The 21,665-nt window shown below is 31.9% G+C and overlaps 3 protein-coding genes and 1 pseudogene across 5 annotated transcripts; 1 reads left to right on the top strand and 3 right to left on the bottom strand.

The window, feature by feature from the left end:
* Positions 1-3,952: 3,952 nt before the first annotated feature.
* On the top strand, positions 3,953-6,326 carry LOC128159679 (golgin subfamily A member 6-like protein 7). 3 transcript variants are annotated; one of them, XM_052822850.1, is made up of 4 exons: positions 3,953-4,111; positions 4,831-4,904; positions 5,120-5,195; positions 5,389-6,326. In XM_052822850.1, exons 2-4 carry the CDS (start codon positions 4,835-4,837, stop codon positions 5,990-5,992), a joined length of 750 nt encoding a protein of 249 aa, XP_052678810.1. In that variant the 5' UTR covers positions 3,953-4,111; positions 4,831-4,834; the 3' UTR covers positions 5,993-6,326. The 3 variants fall into 3 exon arrangements, with proteins under 3 accessions (XP_052678810.1, XP_052678813.1, XP_052678811.1); XM_052822853.1 differs by having other exon boundaries at positions 3,954-4,111; positions 5,407-6,324; XM_052822851.1 differs by lacking the exon at positions 3,953-4,111 and adding an exon at positions 4,137-4,160.
* A 916-nt stretch (positions 6,327-7,242) lies between these two features.
* LOC128160252 (cystatin-A-like) lies at positions 7,243-8,368 on the bottom strand. The gene is made up of 3 exons (XM_052823549.1): positions 8,202-8,368; positions 7,693-7,812; positions 7,243-7,472 (listed from the first exon to the last, which is right to left on the bottom strand). The coding sequence occupies exons 1-3, from the start codon at positions 8,331-8,333 to the stop codon at positions 7,353-7,355; spliced, it is 372 nt and encodes a 123-aa protein (XP_052679509.1). The 5' UTR covers positions 8,334-8,368; the 3' UTR covers positions 7,243-7,352.
* A 3,123-nt stretch (positions 8,369-11,491) lies between these two features.
* On the bottom strand, positions 11,492-12,253 carry LOC128160253 (cystatin-A-like). The gene is made up of 3 exons (XM_052823550.1): positions 12,095-12,253; positions 11,890-12,006; positions 11,492-11,651 (listed from the first exon to the last, which is right to left on the bottom strand). Exons 1-3 carry the CDS (start codon positions 12,224-12,226, stop codon positions 11,532-11,534), a joined length of 369 nt encoding a protein of 122 aa, XP_052679510.1. The 5' UTR covers positions 12,227-12,253; the 3' UTR covers positions 11,492-11,531.
* A 3,997-nt stretch (positions 12,254-16,250) lies between these two features.
* LOC128160320 (uncharacterized) lies at positions 16,251-20,962 on the bottom strand (annotated as a pseudogene).
* Positions 20,963-21,665: the final 703 nt, after the last annotated feature.

Raw genomic sequence — 21,665 nt, 5'->3', positions numbered from 1 at the left:
TTTGGATATAGTTTCTGGTTTTGATTAGTTAAAGAATAGATAATAGACCAAAAAGGTTCAGTGTTATATTAAGAAAGTTTCCATTTAACTTTAACAACTTGTTGGCTATAGATGTGTTTTACGATTTTAGGTTGTCATATCAAGACAGTGACAATCCTTACTGATGCATTTTTTTAGCATTGAAATGATATGAGCCCATGTTATATGTGTGTGTGTGTGTGTGTGTGTGTATGTATGTATGTATATATATATATATATATATATATATATATATATATATATATATATATATATATATATATATATATATATATATATATATATGAGAGAGAGAGAGATTTAAAAAAAAAATTCAAGAATTTTAATGGCTTTTTGTTGAAGAAAATATATATATATATTTATGCATAGATGTTTAGGAAAAATCAGATTAATCCAAAAAAGTCAGAGAAAAGGGTAAGCTTTGATATTTTAATCTTGTACAAAGTTGTATTTTAATCTTCTAGAGATGCTGTAGTTTTGTTACTCTCATAAGATGTGAAAAAATAATCATCCACTAGTGCATGATTTTTGTCCTGAGCCAGAACCAGTGAATCACAAATCAAAAGTCTGATGTACTTGTTGTCTGTGGTTATAGATTATTGTGAAAATATTCACAAAGTTCATTGGTATAAAATACCTAATACATTATAGATACTGTGGAATAAGTAAAACTCATTGGGGTTCAATTTTTGTGGTATTTATTGGTAGCCATCCCCCACAAATTTATGTCATAGACGAAAACAAATCTAGAAAGAGGAAAGGTTTTTATTTACTGAAACTAAAAATTGATGTATTCACGAAATTGCATTCCAATGAATTATATGAAATAAACTTATTTAGTAAAAAAGATTTGATTCAGTACACATTTGAAGTTGTTCCACTATTTTGTCTCTCAAGAAATACTGTTTAAATTTTCAATCCATTTTTTTCCTCTTAGAATAGCCACTGGAATAATACTCTGATAATATGTATGTATAAAAACATGTCAAAAATGATGGATTCAGTGAAGTGTCCCTTTAGAATAGAAACACCAGTAGCGGAGAAGGACATCTTTGTGACCGGGTGCTATAATGTCTAGTTAGGACACAGAGAGGTGGAAGTCAGAGTCTAATTACCCGGTAAATGTATGTGAAGAGTGATCCTAATATGAAGTCAGAAACATGTTACATTTAGCCAGAGTTGTGTTTTGTTTGTTTTGATGTAAACAGATGTTTGCCTAGTTCTTTTTTTCTTAATATTTTGAAGGCATTGGAAATGCCACAGTGATATTATTAACATGGTCTGTTTTGTAAATCTGGGGTTATGGTTTTATCACCAATGTGTTTTTGCAGTGATAAGGTTTTAGCTTTAATTCCTATTTGCGATGCTCTTTTACAATTTTGTTTGTTGTCTTCTCTTTTTTTTGATTCATATTCATTAAGTTTTCATTGCATTAATTTTGATATCTGTTTTAGGTTTGCAGCTGTCTGTTTACAAATAACATCTGTCTTGTTAACTTTACAAACTCTGATCTACTTTTTTTCAAAAAGAGACCAGAGGTCATTGTCAGCTTAAAGGTCATGGACACTGATAGAGGTCAGAGGGCCAATTTGTTTTCTTAAGGTTTTGTTTTTGTATGGACATAGTGTTTTAAAAACACTTTCTCTTCCTCTTGCACTAAGTAGACGGAAGTGATAAATTGTCTTTATCACCCAGATGTTGGTTGTTACAGGCAGGTATTGTCTGTCAAGAACACATGTAACTTTATAACGCAATTGATTTATGTGGACCACAATAACTATATGTCATTGCATATTATATTGTATTTAACTGGTGATTATACAGAGTCAGATGTAATTAATCTGTGTGCTTTAATTTATATGATAAATATTCTCAAATTATCTGTCGTTGTTGTTATATGTCAGTGTGGATTTTCCAAAAAGAATAAACGAGGCCAAGTAAAGTTTGATTGCGTTTGAGCAGCTTTGTTTGAATTTATGCAATTGTTAGTGATTAGTTTTCTTGTGTAACTCAGGAAGCTAAGGAAAAAAGTATTGTTCGCTTGCAAATTTGGGGCAACCATGGAAATATCTTTACAAAAGGCTATCATGTATAAAGAATTGGTCTGCAGAACGTCAACAATCAAAATAATTTCATTATATAGAACAAAATTGAAGAAAAAAAGATAATAAAAAAGCTTATATATATGGCATTGTCAGTTCATGGTAAAATCAATTTGTCTACATTATTACCATTATCACTTCTCTGACTACCACTCTGTAGCCTTGTTACTATTTACAGTGCATTGTTAACCATTCAGTTGCCTATTTGTCTACAACATTGTAACACTTTACAGTGCATTGTTAACCATTTTGTTGACTATTTGTCTACAACATTGTTACACTTTACAGTGCATTGTTAACCATTTTGTTGACTATTTGTCTACAACATTGTAACACTTTACAGTGCATTGTTAACCATTTTGTTGACTATTTGTCTACAACATTGTTACACTTTACAGTGCATTGTTAACCATTTTGTTGACTATTTGTCTACAACATTGTTACACTTTACAGTGCATTGTTAACCATTTTTTTGACTATTTGTCTACAACATTGTAACACTTTACAGTGCATTGTTAACCATTTTGTTGACTATTTGTCTACAACATTGTAACACTTTACAGAACTGTCTACCATTCTGTTGACTATTTGTCTACAACATTTGTTACCCTCTACAGTACACTGTTTACCACTCTGTTGCCTATTTGTCTACAACATTGTTACACCTTACAGAACTGTCTACCTTGCCCATTTGTCTACAACATTGTAACACTTTACAGAATTGTTTCTCACTCTGTTGCCTATTTGTCTACAACATTATAATACTTTACAGAACTGTCTACCATTCTGTTGCCTATTTGCTAATTTGTCAACAGCAGTATTACACTTGACAGTGCACTGTCTGCCATTCTGATGCCTATTTGTCTACAACATTGTTACACTTTTAATTACAGAACTGTCTACCATCCTATAGTGTGTTTATCACTAGTTCACATTAAGCGTAACTGCATGGATTAAGCTTGGTACTGTCGTGTTCAATTATATAGCTTTTGCATTAGACATCTTTAGCAATAATATTTTTATCATCAACTATTCCCAGAATTAAAAACTATGTAAGAAGATAGAAAAATCAACACAACCCTTTCTGTGTATGGAGCAATCACAAGAACAGCGGGGAGTTACCCTTGTGTCACCTGATCAATTAAAACCTTGTTTTCTATAATCAATCAACATTTAGTGTGGTCAGTTGTTCGAAATAATATGTTGATTAAAATCAAATGGTCAAATTAAGATGTTCCATATACTGTACGTCCATGTTGCAACAACGTAAGTTTTGGTAACACGTCGTGACGCGCGAACAATTGCGTTTCTTATAACAAATTGTTCCAAGCACTTCAAAAGCACTGTAAATATTGATTGATCATGGTCATACAAAGTTTAAATCGGTAATAATACTTGATTTATAGTAATCTGTGCGAAAAATGGGCAATTTCATATTAAGTTTTCCATAATAGAAATGTTATAAGTAAACATTATTTCAATTTGTAGCTGGTTTGAAAATGTAAATGTTCTGGTATGTACGCGGTGCAATATGGGTGAAATTAAAAACGTAAACAATATCATAATTCATTTTATACCACGTTTTTATCACCAAAGCTTGTCAATTGTCTCTTCAAATAGAGACACTGACACCCCATTCATTGACGTTTCTCCAACATTCTGCAGGTCTTTTTTTTCGATTGCACTAGAACCGAAATGAAGATATCTGAAGGAGCTCCCTATCCTTCTTGACGCCCGTCCAAGTTGAGCAATAAATGACCAAATTATCTCAAATCAAACAGCCAGTGATCTTAAATCAGGTGATTACCGCGGGCAAAAACAAGCGGGCAGGTAAATAAATCCCATTGTGGGACTTCGATCGTTTTTGGTTTCATGCCGATAAAGAACAAGGGAGCTTCTGGGGCCATTGTTCACGGGGACCCGAAAGTAGAGCCCTAACCAATTTACAGGCAGAAGGCAACTAGAATGAGGTAAGTCAGGGAATGAACTCATGGATGTCTGAGGACATCTTTCTCTTTGGTACTTACTTATATTCTGCGGTCAATCGCTTGAAGTATTTGATTTATATGAAATACAAGTAATTCTGTTTTTGTATTGGAAAAATCTTTTTGAGTTGTTAATTTTTTCCTTTATTTGACGCTGTGACCTGTATGTTCCTTGCTATAGTACACATTGAGAAAACAATTAATACAGTACAGGAATATATATTTTATTTTTCATATTGAGTTCCATTATTCTGATTGTATTATATGTACGATTTTTGTTATTTTGTTTTGTTTTTAAATTAAATCTTTAAAAAATAAATCGAAATTGATGCTTAACAACCGTAAATTTATGGGTATTATGTTTGAATTCAAAGTGAGGAATTTAGTTATCGTAGTTCTGTACAGACTGTATAGAGAAAGGACGCCTTATCGACGTATTATTTATTTGTCTGATCAAACCAAAAGAACAAAAAACGAAATCAGCCAACATCTGTTCCGCAGATTGAAAATGAAGTTTTTAAATTCGCTACACGGTATAATGAATTAACATTTCAAAAGCTTCTTATCTCGTAATTTCATTTGATGTCGGTTTTTATGTCTTTTTACTTGTTAAATGAACTAACAGACCTCTCTCTCTCTCTCTCTCTCTCTCTCTCTCTCTCTCTCTCTCTCTGGCATCACCATTTTTGTTTTCAATTTTAAAGCTGAATGGCGTCGTACGGGTACCATGGTTACAAGGATGACGAGGCCCACAGCGTCTCTAGAAACGGAACTCCTCGTATGTGTTTTATTCCTTGCAATGTCTTTTGAGGTCATTGGTGCATGTATGATTTTCAGTATATAATGCGATAGCAGCTATGAAATTAAAGAGTTGAACTGAAAAAAGATTATTCTCCGAAAACAAAAATCTTTTAAAATATTGGAATGTGCGAAACATGGCCAATTTTCAATTTACGTAAATATATTCGAATTTCATTTTCCACTTTTTTAAAGACCGAGTTTCCCATGCAATCAACGAGCTATCTCAAGATGAGGGGAGAGAATTCCAGGAATTTAGGAGAAGCATGGGGTAATTTATTAGTCAGTTTAAGTATATTTTATTGAATGATTAAAAATCAAGATTGGAAAAAAAAGTTCCTACAACTTACTAGTTCCTCTCTTAATTATTTGAAACTTAGATATAAAAGTTTATCAGCAGTCATTATTGAGATAAAACATTTTTTATGAGTCAGCATTCTAGTAGTTTTTATTCCTAATTCCAGTTCTGGTTTTACTGATAGGATTGTTGGGAGTTTCACAAAACAAATGGTCAAACTAGCCGTGGAGCAACTGAAGCCGGAGTTTGAAAGAATGGCGCTGGAGGCCGCGGGAAAAGCGCTGGAAAACAAGATGGTTACCATCAAAGAAATGCAGAACGACCTCAACAGAAAAGAGCAAGAGTTAAAGAGATTGCAGCTGGAGAAGAAATTACTGCAGGCGAAATTTGAGAAGGAGAAAATCAATCGCGACCTGGCGTCCATAGTTGATAACAAGGAAAAGGAGATTAAAAAACTTGAGGCGGATATCGGAGGCCTGCGCGGGAAGCTGCGCAGAAAGGCGGAAGAATTGAAGAAAGAAAAGGACAGGGCAACGGAAGAGGAACAAAGACGTGTAGAGATAGAAACCAAATTCCAGACGGAAATTGAGAAACTGAAAAGGGAATTGGATCGAGTGAAAGGTCAGCTCGGACAAATAAGGTCCGCCAAAAATGTCGGAGATGAAGAAACCCGGAAGTTGCGTGATCGTGAGCGCGAACTGTTGCAGGAACTGGAAGACATCAAGAAACAACAGTCGCTTAGATTCCTCAGGAAAAAGATAGGAAACTAGTGTGAAGCCATCTGCTGATACAGGGCAAAACATCCAAACACAATCGTCTTAATGGATAATTGTTAAACATAAAAAAATAAATGCATTTTTTTTTTTGCATTTCGATATGTGATTATCAGACATGTTTTGATCAGGTGGGCTGCGTGTATGTTAAGGATATTCTGCTATTGTTCTGGCTGTGTGTGGCTTAGGTGGCTACTTTGTTATGTATTGTTTTTTTCTGTGGATAACTTTAAATTATTGCTTTAACTGTTAACGTTGGTGATTTTTTTTTTTAAATTTTCACAGTTCATTTAATTGTATGATTATCACATTTACTTAATGACATATTATAAAATAAATGTAAAATTCAAAATTGCGTCTCTTCTGGTTTATCTTTTTTAAAATTAAACTAATGAGAATCCCTGTCATTGTTTAAATTACTTATTTACACAAACACGAAGATAGCGTAGATATATCCCAATTTATCCGAGCGGATTGAGATACCAAAGTCAATTAATTCGGAAATTTAAAGTTATTTATTTTGACGGATTTGTTTGTCTGCACTGATAAAGTATCAGCAGAGACTTTGTTTACTCTGTAAATGACAATAACCATGGAATATTACTTTTTGATTCAAACTGATATTTATCTCTCTTTTTCATAACTAAAACTGCTATTATCATATTGAAGGAAAACTTCACGAACCTTTTCCGTGTCTAAAGACAGGAAAGTACTATAAAATGACCACTAATACTAAGCCTCATTAATGGACCCCGCAGCTCTGGACCCTGTGTGTTTGGTCCTGACAACATGTGGTTTTAATTGCTTGTAAATACAGCACCGCGAGGGATTAATTCAATGTGTTGTCATTACTTTTCATACATGTACCTGTTAATTAATGTATTCTTCCGCTGAGCTTTTAATGTACCTTACTACACTTGTAAATGTTTTGTTAAATTGTTTGCATCAATCTATTTGGTTGAATATCGTCATAGCTCAGTGGTTAAGGTACATGTATCGGTAACGAGTTCGAATCGAAATAGGGCTTTAATGTTCATATTAAAATATAATTTTTTTTATCCCACTTTATCCAAAATTGCATATTTTTCCTCTATTTGACTGATATCCTTATCATTTATGCTATCTACCCCCATCAAGTAATTTTTTGCTTATTTAAGAAACTATTTCAAGGTGTAATGAGCCATCTTAATGACGCTCACCGGAATAACAGATGTGTAAACTAATAAGTGAAACAAAAATTCGACGGATACTTTTTAAAAATGGATGCATCTCCATAACTTTTATTGAACACGACGGTTTATGATACAATTGACTGAATTTTATTTCTTAGAAATTTAAATACAGAAAAATATTCATTCTAGAAATACTCCAATGAATCTCCCATTGTTTTTCCAATCTGCACCTGAACCACGTGAGCCTCACCCGTGAGATCGGCGTGAATTCTCACGTGAATGAATCGAAGTGGTCCAGTCTCTACCTGCAATTCAATTTGTAATTTACAGTTTTTCCACTATTTGAACTATAATTGATCTTTCATCTAATAAAATTGTGAATTATTGCTTTACATCATAAAAAGCAGAACATATGAAATTATTTGTGTAATTTGATACAGGAAAAAAATGAAAGACCCTCTTTTTAAATAAGAAAAATTAAAATATATATACCAATACGCATTTACAATATCAAAATGTACTCACCTTAACAAAGAAGTTTGTTCCCGCGACAACCTGTTCCCTGTATAAGCGCGCGGTGAATTCTGGGAGAGGTTTCTCCTGGTCGTACCCCAGGGGGAGCTTGCTAATAATTTCTTCTCGAAGCTGTGAGTTGAAATATATTATAATTGATATTTTGTCTATTTAGCAGGCAAAGTGAATACAATAAATAAAACATAGATTTTTAGACCGATTAAATAAAATTATTTAAAAAATAAAACTTGTAGAGAAAAACATATCTCAGCAGTGGGTGTATCAATTTGTTGCATATTTCAACAACTGTCCAAGCAATACATTTCTAATTAGTAAATCAATTAAATTAAACGCACACATGCAGATCTACATGTTGTTCTTGAAAATCAATTTAAAAAGAGAATGAAAAATAGGATGAAAGTGAGGATACGTAAAAGAAAACAAAAGAAAGAGAGAGAGAGAGAGAGAGAGAGAGAGAGAGAGAGAGAGAGAGAGAGAGAGAGAGAAAGAAAGGAAAATACCAAGTCGACAAGGTCCTGGACCTCCTCGGTGGCAAACTTCGTGGGACCAAGCCCGCCAACTACGTATGTGTCGTCTGCTCGTACAGACACACAGACAGACATCCCAGCAATCAGTAGAACCACGGCGTTCATTGTGTAAAGGTCGGTGTGCACTTGGAACAAACCGCTCTTCTATTTATAGTAAGGTATTAAACGTAACACCTTTGATAGATATGGATAGAGCACATGTTGCAAAATGACCGCGCCATCTGCCCAGTAATGAATGAAAAACTGATTGATGCTTATTTTACAGAAAATGATCGTAAACCTAATAAGTGTGGTTATGCATCATTTCAATAGAAAATAGCAAAATTATTGTCAAAAATGACACGTGACAAGAATTCTATGTGGGTAGGGTCCACTAATGCATTTTCCATAGGCGGTAATGTTAACGTTAGGATTCATACGAGGGACCTCTTGAATGAAAGCTCATCAAATTGTCTCTTTCATGTTAAAATTTCGTGGTTTGAAGTCAGATTCGTTTTCCGGCAAAATGCGTCTGTATTGAAAAACTCTGAAAATGAAAGAAAAAGTAGGGAATTTCTCAGTTTTGGAAAGGGTGTACATCAAACTATTTCAATTCTTTTTTTTTCAAATCATAATTCAATTTTGACACTTGTTTTTAAAATTGCAAATCCCCTTTTCTGACATGTGTCAAGCATTCTGGTTTAAAATGTCCAAATAAATGTACATACTCTCTGCAAGTATAGCTTAAAGGCACTACTTTGTTGTCCTATCGATTCTAAAAATAGTAAGAGGGATATACCCATGTGAAATACATTTAGTGCATTACTGGCAGTTCGCATCGAACATCATCAGATATTTGATATAAAACCATGGATTATATTGTCTCTGAATATCGATTTTAAAAAAAATATATATAAATTGTATCTTTTGTTAAAGAATGATACGCTCGTTGTAGATCGTTGAGTTATATAATTATTCATTGCCTTAAAGTGTTTATATTTATGATGTTATCAAATAACTATAACTGCACTCGTCAAGTCTCGGTTATTAAGAGACCTGCTGTGTGGTCTGCAAATTAGCAATCACACGTACCTTATGAATGCTTAGGTATGATTTTATAAGAATTAAACTGTTATTAAGTAAAGAAAAAAAAATATATTTTTAGCTTTAAAATCTTACATCTTTTATTTAGAGCTCTTTCTCGTTAGAATATGAATATAGTCTGAAAATGGCCATAGCAATCCAGCCATCTTAAACGGATATAGTCAGCAATTTGGATTTAAAATATATACATGTAGAATGAATATCTGTATGTATAAATTAAGGATAGGACAATCTTATAGCCTTATAACCATTATCACTTGTGTTTGTGTTAATGTATTGATATGACTTTTAGCAATTTAAGTTATGAAAACCACGTACTGTAATATTTTATATACCACAAAAAAAAAGCGAACATAAAGAAATGTTGTTTTTTTTTGCAAAGAAAATAAACATATATTCAATACGCCTACACGCATTTGCACATTTACATGTATTATCAATCAATAAGCATGTGCAATGGTTAAAAATTTAAAAATTGATATGTTTATGTATTGGATATGACCACACACTCATTTTTTAAATATTTAAAACGATTGAAGATTAAGAAAAAAGACTACTTCAATGCATGTTTTTTTTATTTACTTTTCTAGATTCCACAAAACATATCTTCAGAATCGTTAAATACATTCGATAAAAATTCACAACACCAGATCATTGGTTTTAAGTTTTATGTTCATCATATATGGAACGCCATAGCTGATTTATGGTCAATTTTATATTATATGAACTGGTATTTCATTTATATGCAACAGTGATATCATTATATGCAGTGGTAATATCATTACATGCAGTGGTAACATTATATACAGTGGTAACATCATTATATACCTTTATTTTGCCATTATATTCAGGGGTAAAATCTTTATATGAAGTGGTAACATCATTACGTTATGTCGTAAGATCATTATGTGCAGTAGTTTATTCATTATTTATGCTATGAATAAATCTTTATATGATATATGATAGTCTCATTTCATAAAGAGCGAAACTCAATCGTTATGTTATATGGTACACTCTTCATGTGCAGTTGCAAAAATTTTTTTTTTTACTAAATTGGCTTCTATTACGAATTAAAGATATCGATGAATTGAAATACATTATTTTAAGGTGGCATGGGACACCTGTCGATATCAATATGTTTTAAAGTTAATCATAATCAAATTACTTTCACTGCACCGGTTTAGCATTTTTAATTTTTGCGATATTTGACCAATCTGTTTTGAAATTGTTTTGACATGTTTAGATTTTAAAAGTTTTGGAGAGGTTTAGATTTTAAAAGCCCAAGCAGGATTCGAACTCATGACTTACAGAATTGTAATAACGCTCTCACCTATTGCGCTACGCAGTTATGCAAATTTATTGGTAAAATTTTTTTTATAGAATTATACATGTTTTCATTGTTAAACTTTACTTCGATAGGAAGTACGTCACAAAATGGAGGTGTCCCGTACCAACTTTATAAGTAAGGTTATTCATTAACGGCTGCATATTTTGAAGTTTCAAAATTGCTTGTCATAGTCATATTTTATTTCGGAGTTAAAGTCACCCATACATATAAAAATTACGAGGCATTAAAAAATAAATGTTCCAGCGATGATGAAGATGACATTTAAACTTTTTTTGAGATTTATTATGATATTTGTTGTAAAAACAACATGGGATTTTAGATATACCGTATATATAACCTCGTTTCACTAAATTCGCGAAAATGTGGTAAACTATGTAGCATTTTTTAATTTGCGTCAGTCATTTTTTTTGCGATTTTTAAAGTTTCTTATAGAAATAAATACAGAAAATAGATAATCACCAGAAATACCGGATATACGGTACATCAAATGAACACCAGGCTCGAAAAGTCTCTCCGCTTTTGCTCCGATTATAGGACTTTATGGAACATTGAATTCCTAGATCCTTAATGCAATATGTCATTTTTGTTTCATTTTTTTCAAAACGTCTGTTGCTGAACTTGTATTTTATCTCCCCTTCTAATAAAATGTGAACAATAAAGCATTGTGATGGTATTAAGCTTGATTACATATTAGAAATCAAGTCCTCTTATTCAAATAGATGGAAACTCGCTTTTTCAGATAAAAATATGATAGACCTAACTTTTTTTCTACAAAATATGTTGATTAAAATATAACGATAAAAGCATCTTTTTTAAAGATATTTATTTTGAGTTAAGATGATTTCCGCATATACAAAAATAAAGCGAAATGTTTAGAAGTATTGAATAGGGTCAGAGAGAGTCTTCTCTAACTGGACACTGGTGACGGAAGCATCGCCTCTCAGGTCTTTGTAGATCCTGACGTGGATGTATCTGTTGAATCCGGTCTCAACCTGAAATACATTGGAATTGATGACGTATGTAGGTGGATTAGCGAACAATTGTTTCATTTAACTTTACACATTTACATTCTTTAACGACGAAAGCTGTTTTTCAGTGTGAGTTTAGGTCTTTTTTTATTTGTTTAAAGTAATGTACAGATTACTAAATATAAAACGCCAAAATATCTAAGTTTTCCAATTCAAAGTTATTAATATGCAGAATATTATGGTTGAAAATGTTTTGGCCAACCTTGATGAAGTAGTTCACTCCGGCGACGACCTGTTCTCTGTATGACACAGCGGTAAGCTGTAAGGGCTGCTCCCTGTCGTACCCCAGAGGGAGCTGACCAATAATCTCATCTCGCACCTGTCGGCATTAATGCAGAGAATTCATTACAATATATTCAAAGAAATAAGATGTAAAGAAATTTAAACTTCCCAAATGTACTACTCACGGAGTTCACGAGTCGCTGGGTTTGTAGGGTGGCGTTTTTGGTTCTCCCCAGTCCTCCAGCAAGACCGTAGTTCCTGCTTTCGACTAAACAGACAACGGACAAGGCAACAGCAACAAATACGAAGGTCTGCATGTTTTACAATGTTGAAGACTTTGTGCAGACTCAATGAAATAATGACACTTATATAGAAGTGTTGAAACAATGGATGTATTGTTTGCCACTGGCCACCTGTTGTGTGTGATTTCTAAATGTAAAGAGCACCAAATGTGTGTCCATAGAAAAACATGTTACAGTTTGTATCCGTAGTTTATGATGATAACAAATTAACAGTACAAGTATATTTATAATAGTGTCTTAAAGCGTACATGTAGCTGGAACTAAATGTAACATTGTACTTCTGTGAACTCGATGTATTTGTAAACATGCATAAATTAAATGCATTCTTATTGTTTTGTAACTTAACTTAAAATCAAAAAAAGTTAAATAAGAAAAGTTACACTCGCAAAATAAAAATAAATCTACTAGTATATAAATAGCGATGAAATAAAACATGTAGTTTAACCAGTAAGAATAAGAAATGAAGATAATACTTTTTCTATTGATCGATGTATCAAAGAAAAAACTGACCGGAAAACTTCATCAATGCGCTACGTGCATTGATGTTTTCCGGTCAATTATTTCTTTGATACGTCGATCAATAGAAAAATTATTATCTTCATTTCTTATCATTTATTAAAACATTTTCAAATAAAAAAATGTGAAGTGTCATTGATCAAAAATGTAAATAATGTAAATGAAGCGGCACGTATGAATACAAAACAACAACAGCAACAATATTCAAAATGGATGCGCCTTCAGCTGATGCAGAGGCATTGAGCTGAATTTATTGGATTAAACACAAATAGTGAGTTAAAATTTGAACCGGCTGAATTGAAAACGAAAGGAAAATACATCTGATAGCTTGTGATATTATTCACTGTGCAGAAAAACTCGTATTAAAACTAGTTTTCGTTTGAGATCGCATGAATATGCATCTGGACTTTGCCGTCTACGGAGTGGCGATCGTAGACGAAGATAGTTGATATGTCGACAAAGAATAGTATGTATAAGCGACTTTTGTAAACGTTGTGATAACTAGATAGCCAGTGATGTACTTAAATGGTATATCTGCCCCTTGGAATGCGCCGAAGGAGTTGATGCATTGATCATAGCTTTTTTTTACGATGCTTATTCTGATGACCGATCATGTACGTGTGTAAATTTAAAAATTATCGTTACCAAATTTAAACAGCAGTGTTACGGTGAAAGTGTTTAGGCCTATATGTTCGTTTTAATATTCATGGAAAAGGAACAGCCAGCCTCGCTGTAAATGTTGATTGAACTCAAGCAGACGAAATCGTGAGAAGATGCCTAATTTTCTATTTCGTGAATCAAATAATGTGTTTTGTTTATTTTTGAAGGTTAAACTTTCAAGTTTTTATGTTTATAAAGTTGTATTTTGTTTGCTGACAATAAAACAGACACAACTTTACATTTTGATGACAGTGTTGATTTTGGAAATTCCCGTTCTATAAATAGTGTTAAATCAGAACATATGAGAAAAATAGATCCGGCTAAAATTTTATTGATACAGGAATCAAAGAAATTTTTCGACCAATCAGAAGCGCCGATATCTCATCAAACGAATAAAACTTAAATGATTACGATTTGGAGGTAACTTTTTAAGAAATTTTTGATTTATACATAAATCTTTGTGTTTTATTTAAAATTAATCTAACTTCACATAATTTCAGAGAGAAAGATTTTTTGCAGAATATAATGACCAATTCTAATAAATCCTCATTTTTAATTAAAGTAACTTCTTAGTGCAAATACGTATGTTTAACATTAACAGATACAAATATTGAATAGAGAGAAATTTTATTTCATCTAATTAGCTTCCCGGCAGTCAACACTTTTAAGAGATGATTAAGCAATTGAAGAATGATTTCTGTATTTTTCTGATAAACTTATTAAGAATAATATACAATGTATGTAATATAAAGGTGTCCGACCCATCAATCTGGATGCATAACAGACATGTATGGGCTTAATACTCAGTATACTTGACACGTGACAAGAATTCTATGTGAAATACATGTAGTGCATTGCTGGCAGTTCGTATCGAACATCATCAGATATTTGATATAAAACTATAGATTATATCGTCTCTGAATATCGATTTTAAAAAATATATATAAAGATTGTATCTTTTGTTAAAGAATGATCCGCTCGTGTTTGTGTTAATGTATTGATATGACTTTTAGCAATTTAAGTTATGAAAAGCACGTAATATTTTATATACAAAAAAATAAGGGAACATATAGAATTTTTTTTGGTAAAGAAAATAAACATATTCAATACGCCTACAAGCGTTTGCACATTTGCATGTATTATCAATCAATAAACATTAAACGCATATAAATGTACAATGGTTAAGAATTTAAAAATTGACATGTTTATGTATTAGATATGACCACACACTCATTTTTTAAATATTTAAAACGATTGGAAATTAATTAAGAAAAAAGACTACTTCCATGCATGGTGTTTTAATTTACTTCTTAAGATTCCTCAAAACTTATCTTCATGATCATTAAATACATTCGATAAAAATTCACAACACCAGATCATTGGTTTTAAGTTTTATGTTCATCATACAATTTCTGTTTTTATCATTTGACAAAAAATTCTGTTTGTATTATAGGTAAACGAAAAAGCCACATGATATTTTCCCTTTTTTTATTTACTAAATTGGCTTCTATTACGAATTAAAGATATCGATGAATTGAAATACATTATTTTAAGGTGGCATGGGACACCTGTCGATATCAATATGTTTTAAAGTTAATCATAATCAAATTACTCCCACCGTACAAGTTTAGCATTTTCAAATTTTGCGATAATTGACCAATCTGTTTTTAAATTGTTTTGACATCATGATGTTAAGATTTTAAAAGTTTTGGAGAGGTTAAGATTTTAAAAGCCCAAGCAGGATTCGAACTCATGACTTACAGAATCGCAATAACGCTCTCACCTATTGCGCTACGCAGTTATGCAAATTTATCGGTAAAAAAAGAAATTAAAGAAATATACATGTTTTTATTGTTTATTTAAAAAAAAAAGTACGTCACAATATGGAGGTGTCCCATACCAACTTAATTTACTACTCTGTGTCATAAAATCATGAAACTATTTAGTATTGACATATTTTCCACTAAACTAGTATGCTCTCAATAGCTTCAGTACATATCCCATTTTAGACACCTAGCGAAGAAAGCTCAATACACAAATGCAACGTATTGGGCCTATGTAACGAAACCTAAAGACAGTTTTTTTTTAATTTTAACATATGTCGAAATATTTATGTTGCATGTTAACATATTAATGTTTCATGTTAACATATTTATTTTGCATGTCGACATGTGTAATGTAAAAATAACTTGCCCACAAGGGGCAGAAGTATGCCACCATAAGGTTATACATTAACTGCTTCATATTTTGAAGTCTCAAAATTGCTTGTCATAGTCATATTTTAATTCGGAGTTTAAGTCACCCATACATATAAATATAACAAGGTATTAAAAGAAAGATGTTCCAGCAATGATGAAGATGACATTCAAACCTTTTTTGAGATTTGTTATAATATTTGTTGTGAAAACAACATAGGATTTTAGATATACCGTATATATAACCTTTTTTCGCGTGTTACAAAATCCACAAAAATGTGGTAAACTATGTAGCATTTTTTTATTTGCGTCAGTCATTTTTTTGCGATTTTAAAAGTTTCCTTATAGAAAATAATACAAAAAATAGATAATCTTCAAACATACCGGATATACGGTACATCAAATGAACACCAGGCTCGAAAAGACTGTCCGCTTTTGCTTCGATTATAAGACTTTATGGAATATTTCCTAGATCCTTAATGCAACAAGTCATTTTCGTTTCATTTATTTCAAAATGTCTGTAGCTGAACTTGTATTTTATCTCCTCTTCTAATAAAATGCGAACAATAAAGCATTGAGATAGTATTAATCTTGATTACATATTAGTAATCAAGTCCTCTCATTCAAACAGATGGAAACTCGCTTTTTCAGATAAACATATGATATACCTAACAATGATTTTTTTTTTACCAAAATATGTTGATTAAAATATGACGATAAAAGCATCTTTTTTTTTTAAAGATATTTATATTGAGTTAAGATGGTTTCTGCATATACAAAAATAAAAGCGAAATGAGCCACACATTTTGTTTAGAAGTATTCAATAGGGTCAGAGAGAGTCTTCTCTAACTGGACACTGCTGACGGAAGCATCGCCTCTCAGGTCTTTATAGATCCTGACGTGGATGTATCTGTTAAATCCGGTCTCAACCTGAAATACATTGGAATTGATGACGTATGTAGGTGGATTAGCGAACAATTGTTTCATTTAACTTTACACATTGACATTCTTTAACGACGAAAGCTGTTTTTCAGTGTGAGTTTAGGTCTTTTTCATTTGTTTTAAGTAATGAACAGATTACTAAATATGAAACGCCAAAAAAAAAAAAAAAAAAAAAAAACCCAGTAAGTTTTCTAGTTCAAAGTTATCAATATGCAGAGTATTATGGTTGAAAATGTTTTGGCCAACCTTGATGAAGTAGTTCATTCCGGCGACGACCTGTTCTCTGTATGACACAGCGGTAAGCTGTAGTGGCTGCTCCCTGTCGTACCCCAGAGGAAGCTGACCAATAATCTCATCTCGCAACTGTCGGCAACAATACAGGGAATTCATTACAATATATTCACAGAAATAAGATGTAAAGAAATTTAAACTTTCCAAATGTAATACTCACTGAGTCCACGAGTCGCTGGGTTTGTAGGGTGGCGTTTTTTGTTCTACCTAATCCTCCAGCGAGTCCATCCCTCCTGCTTTCGGCCAAACAGGCAACGGACAAGGCAACAACAACAAATACGAAGGTCTGCATGTTTAACAATGTTGAAGACTTTGTGCAGACTCGATGAAATAATGACGCTTATATAGAAGTGTTGAAACAATGGATGTATTGTTTGCCACTGGCCACCTGTTGTGTATGATTTCTAAATGTATAGAGCACCAAATGTGTGTCCATAGAAAAACGTGTTACAGTTTATGATGATACCAAATTAACAGTACAGTACAAGTATGTTTATAATAATGTCTCAAAGCGTACATGTAGCTGGAACTAAATGTAACATTTTACTTCTGTGAACTCGATGTATTTGTAAGCATGCATATAAATGCATTTTTATTGTTTTGTAACTTAACTTATAATCAAAAGAAGTTAATTAAGAAAAGTTATACACGCCAAAAAAAATAATCTACTAGTATATGAATAGCATCTTCGCTAGCCAAGGGTTTCCGATACACTACGCTTCTCATAAATGAGAAGCGTAGTGTATCGGAAACCCTTGGCTAGCGAAGATGATGAATAGCGGTGAAATAAAACTTGTAGTTTAAACAGTAAGAATACGATTTGAAGTTAAGTGTTTAAGAAAACTTTGATTTATAAGTAAATCTTTGTGTGTGTGTTTTTTTTAATAAATTAATCTAACTTCACATAATTTCAAAAAGAAAGATTTTTTTTTAAGAATATAATGACCAAATCTTATAAATCCTCATTTTTAATTAAATTAACTTCTTAGTGCAAATAGGTATGTTTAACAAAAACAGATACAGATATTTAATAGAGAGAAATTTTATTTCATCTTATTAGCTTCCCGGCAGTCAACACTTTTAAGAGATGATTAAGCAATTGAAGAATGATTTCTGTATTTTTCTGATAAACTTATTAAGAATAATATACAATGTATGTAATATAAAGGTGTCTGACCCATCAATCTGGATGCATAACAGACATGTATGGGCTTAATACTCAGTATACTTGACACGTGACAAGAATTCTATGTGAAATACATTTAGTGCATTGCTGGCAGTTCGCATCGAACATCATCAGATATTTGATATAAAACTATAGATTATATCATCTCTGAATATCGATTCTAAAGAAAATATGTACAAATTGTATCTTTTGTTAAAGAATGATCTGCTCGTGTTTGTGTTAATGTATTGATATGACTTTAAGCAATTTAAGTTATGAAAACCACGTAATATTTTATATCCAAAAAAAGCGAACATATAGAATTTTTTTTTTGTAAAGAAAATAATCATTTATTCAATACGCCTACAAGCATTTGCACATTTGCATGTATTATCAATCAATAAGCATGACACGCATATAAATTTACAATAGTTAAAAATTTAAAAAATTGACATGTTTATGCATTAGATATGACCACACACTCATTTCTTAGATATTTAAAACGATTGGAGATTAAGAAAAAAGACTACTTCTATGTATTTTTTATTATTCACTTTTTAGATTCCACAAAACATATCTTCAGGACCGTTAAATACATTCGATAAAAATTTACAACACCAGATCATTGGTTTTAAGTTTTATGTTCATTATACAATTTCTGTTTTTATCATTTGACAAAAAATTCCTTTTGTATTATAGGTAAACGAAAAAGCCACATTATATTTTCAATTTTTTGGTTTTTTTTTATACTAAATTGGCTTCTATTACAAATTAAAGATATCGATGAATTGAAATACATTATTTTAAGGTGGCATGGGGCACCTGTCGATATCAATATGTTTTCATAATCATAATCAAATTACTTTCACTGCACCGGTGTAGCATTTTCAAATTTTGCGATATTTGACAAATCTGTTTTTAGATTGTTTTGACATGTAAAGATTTTAAAAGTTTTGGACAGGTTAAGAATTTAAAAACCCAAGCGGGATTCGAACTCATGACTTACAGAATCGTAATAATGCTCTCACCTATTGCGCTACGCAGTTATGCAAATTTATTGGTAAAAAAAGAAATTATAGAATTATAGATGTTTTTATTGTTTATTTCGATAGGAAGTGCGCCACAGTGGGGAGGTGTCCCGTACCAACTTAATTTAAAACTCTGTGTCATAAAATCATGAAACTATTTAGTAATGACATATTTTCTACTAAACTTGTATGCTCTCAATAGCTTCAGTACAAATCCCATTTTAGACACCTAACGAAGAAAGCTCAATACAGAAATGCAACGTATTGGGCCTATGTAAAGAAGCCTAAAGACAATTTTTTTTTAAATTTTAACAGATGTCGAAATATTTATGTTGCATGTTAACATATTTATGTTTCATGTTAACATATTTATCTTGCATGTCGACATATTTAATGAAAAAACAACTTGCCCACAAGGGGCAGAAGTATGCCACCATAATGTTAACCATTAACGTCTGCATATTTTGAAGTCTCAAAATTGCTTGTCATAGTCATATTTTATTTCGGAGTTAAAGTCACCCATACATATAAATATAACGAGGCATTAAAAAGAAAGATGTTCCAGCAATGATGAAGATGAAATTCAAACCTTTTTTGAGATTTATGATATTTGTTGTGAAAACAACATGGGATTTTAGATATACCGTATATAACCGTTTTTTTCGCGTGTAACAAAATTCGCGGAAATTGGGGAAACTCTGTAGCATTTTTTAATTTGCGTCAGTCATTTTTGCGATTTTAAAAGTTTCTTATAGATTATAATACAGAAAATACAAAAATAATACAAAAATACCGGATATACGTTTCATCAAATTACACCAGGCTCGAAAAGACTATCCGCTTTTGCTACGATTATAAGACTTTATGGAATATTGGTTTCCGATGATCCTTAATGCAATATGTCATTTTTGTTTCATTTATTTCGAAATGTCTGTAGCAACTTGTATTTTATCTCCCCTTCAAATAGAATGTGAACAATAAAGCATTGTGATGGTATTAATCTTGATTACATATTAGAAATCAAGTCCGCTCATTCAAATAGATGGAAACTCGCTTTTTCAGATAAACATATGATATACCTAACAATGATTTTTTTTTTTACAAAATATGTTGATTAAAATATGACGATAAAAGCATCTTTTTTTAAAATGATATTTATTTTGAGTTAAGATGATTTCTGCATATACAAAAATAAAAGCGAAATGAGCCACACATTTTGTTTAGAAGTATTCAATAGGATCTGCGAGAGACTTCTCTAACTGGACACTGGTGACGGAAGTACCACCTCTCAAGTCTTTGTAGATCCTGACGTGGATGAACCTTTTGAATCCGGTCTCAACCTGAAATACATTGGAATTAATGACGTATATACATGTAGGTGGAATGGCGAACAATTGTTTCATTTAACTTACGATTTGTAAATCAAAATATGACATTTAAATCCTTTAACGACGAAAGCTGTTTTTCAGTGTGAGTTTAGGTATTTTTCATTTGTTAAAGTAATAAACAGATTACTAAATATAAAACGCCAAAAAAAAACCCCACTAAGTTTTCTAATTCAAGGTTATAAATATGCAGAGTATTATGGTTGAAAATGTTTTGGCCAACCTTGATGAAGTAGTTCTTTCCGGCGACAACCTGTTCTCTGTATGACACGGCGGTAAGCTGAAAGGGCTGCTCCCTGTCGTACCCCAGAGGGAGCTGACCAATAATCTCATCTCGCACCTGTTGGCAACAATACAGGGAATTCAGTACAATAAATTCACAGAAATTAGATGTAAAGAAATTTAAACTTTCCAAATGTAATACTCACGGAGTCCACGAGTCGCTGGGTTTGTGGGGTGGCGTTTTTTGTTCTACCTAGTCCTCCAGTAAGTCCGCTGCTTTCGGCCAAACAAACAACGGACAAGACAACAGCAACAAATACGAATGTCTGCATGTTTTACAATGTTGAAGACTTTGTGCAGACTCAATGAAATAGCGACGCTTATATACAAGTGTTGAAGCAATGGATGTATTGTTTGCCACTGGCCACCTGTTGTGTGTGATTTCTACATGTATAGAGCACCAAATGTGTGTCAAGTGAAAAACATGTTACAGTTTGTAGCAGTAGTTTATGATGATAACAAATTAACAGTACTTTAATTTATAATAATGTCCCAAAGCGTACATGTAGCTGTAACTAAATGTAACATTTTACTTCTGTGAACTCGATGTATTTGTAGGCATGCATATAAATGCATTCTTATTGTTTTGTAACTTAACTTAGTATCAAAAGAAGTTAATTAAGAAAAATTATACACGCAAAATAAAAAAAATCTACTAGTATATTAATTATTATTATTATAACATTTATATAGCGCTAAATATAATAATAGTACTCTAAAGCGCTTTACATAATAAGTTAAAACTACACAATGAGCATACACAAATAAAATTGATTGAGTTATTATAGGCATATAAATCTATAAAAAGAGGTTTACGTATAGAAAATAGGCTAAACAGTTTTTAAAATATTCATAAAACAATTTCAGCACAGATTAAAGACTGCAGATCTAATTAAACTGATGAAAGGGTCAATTATAAAACGCTAATTTAAAAATATGTGTCTTGAGTAACTTTTTAAAAGTGATCAGATTTTCTTCGAGTCTTAAAAC

This window comes from Crassostrea angulata, chromosome 8 (genome assembly GCF_025612915.1).
Source record: "Crassostrea angulata isolate pt1a10 chromosome 8, ASM2561291v2, whole genome shotgun sequence".
Taxonomy (NCBI): domain Eukaryota; kingdom Metazoa; phylum Mollusca; class Bivalvia; order Ostreida; family Ostreidae; genus Magallana; species Magallana angulata.
Note: the sequence above shows the minus strand (reverse complement) of the source record. Positions and strands in the feature narration are given on the sequence as shown.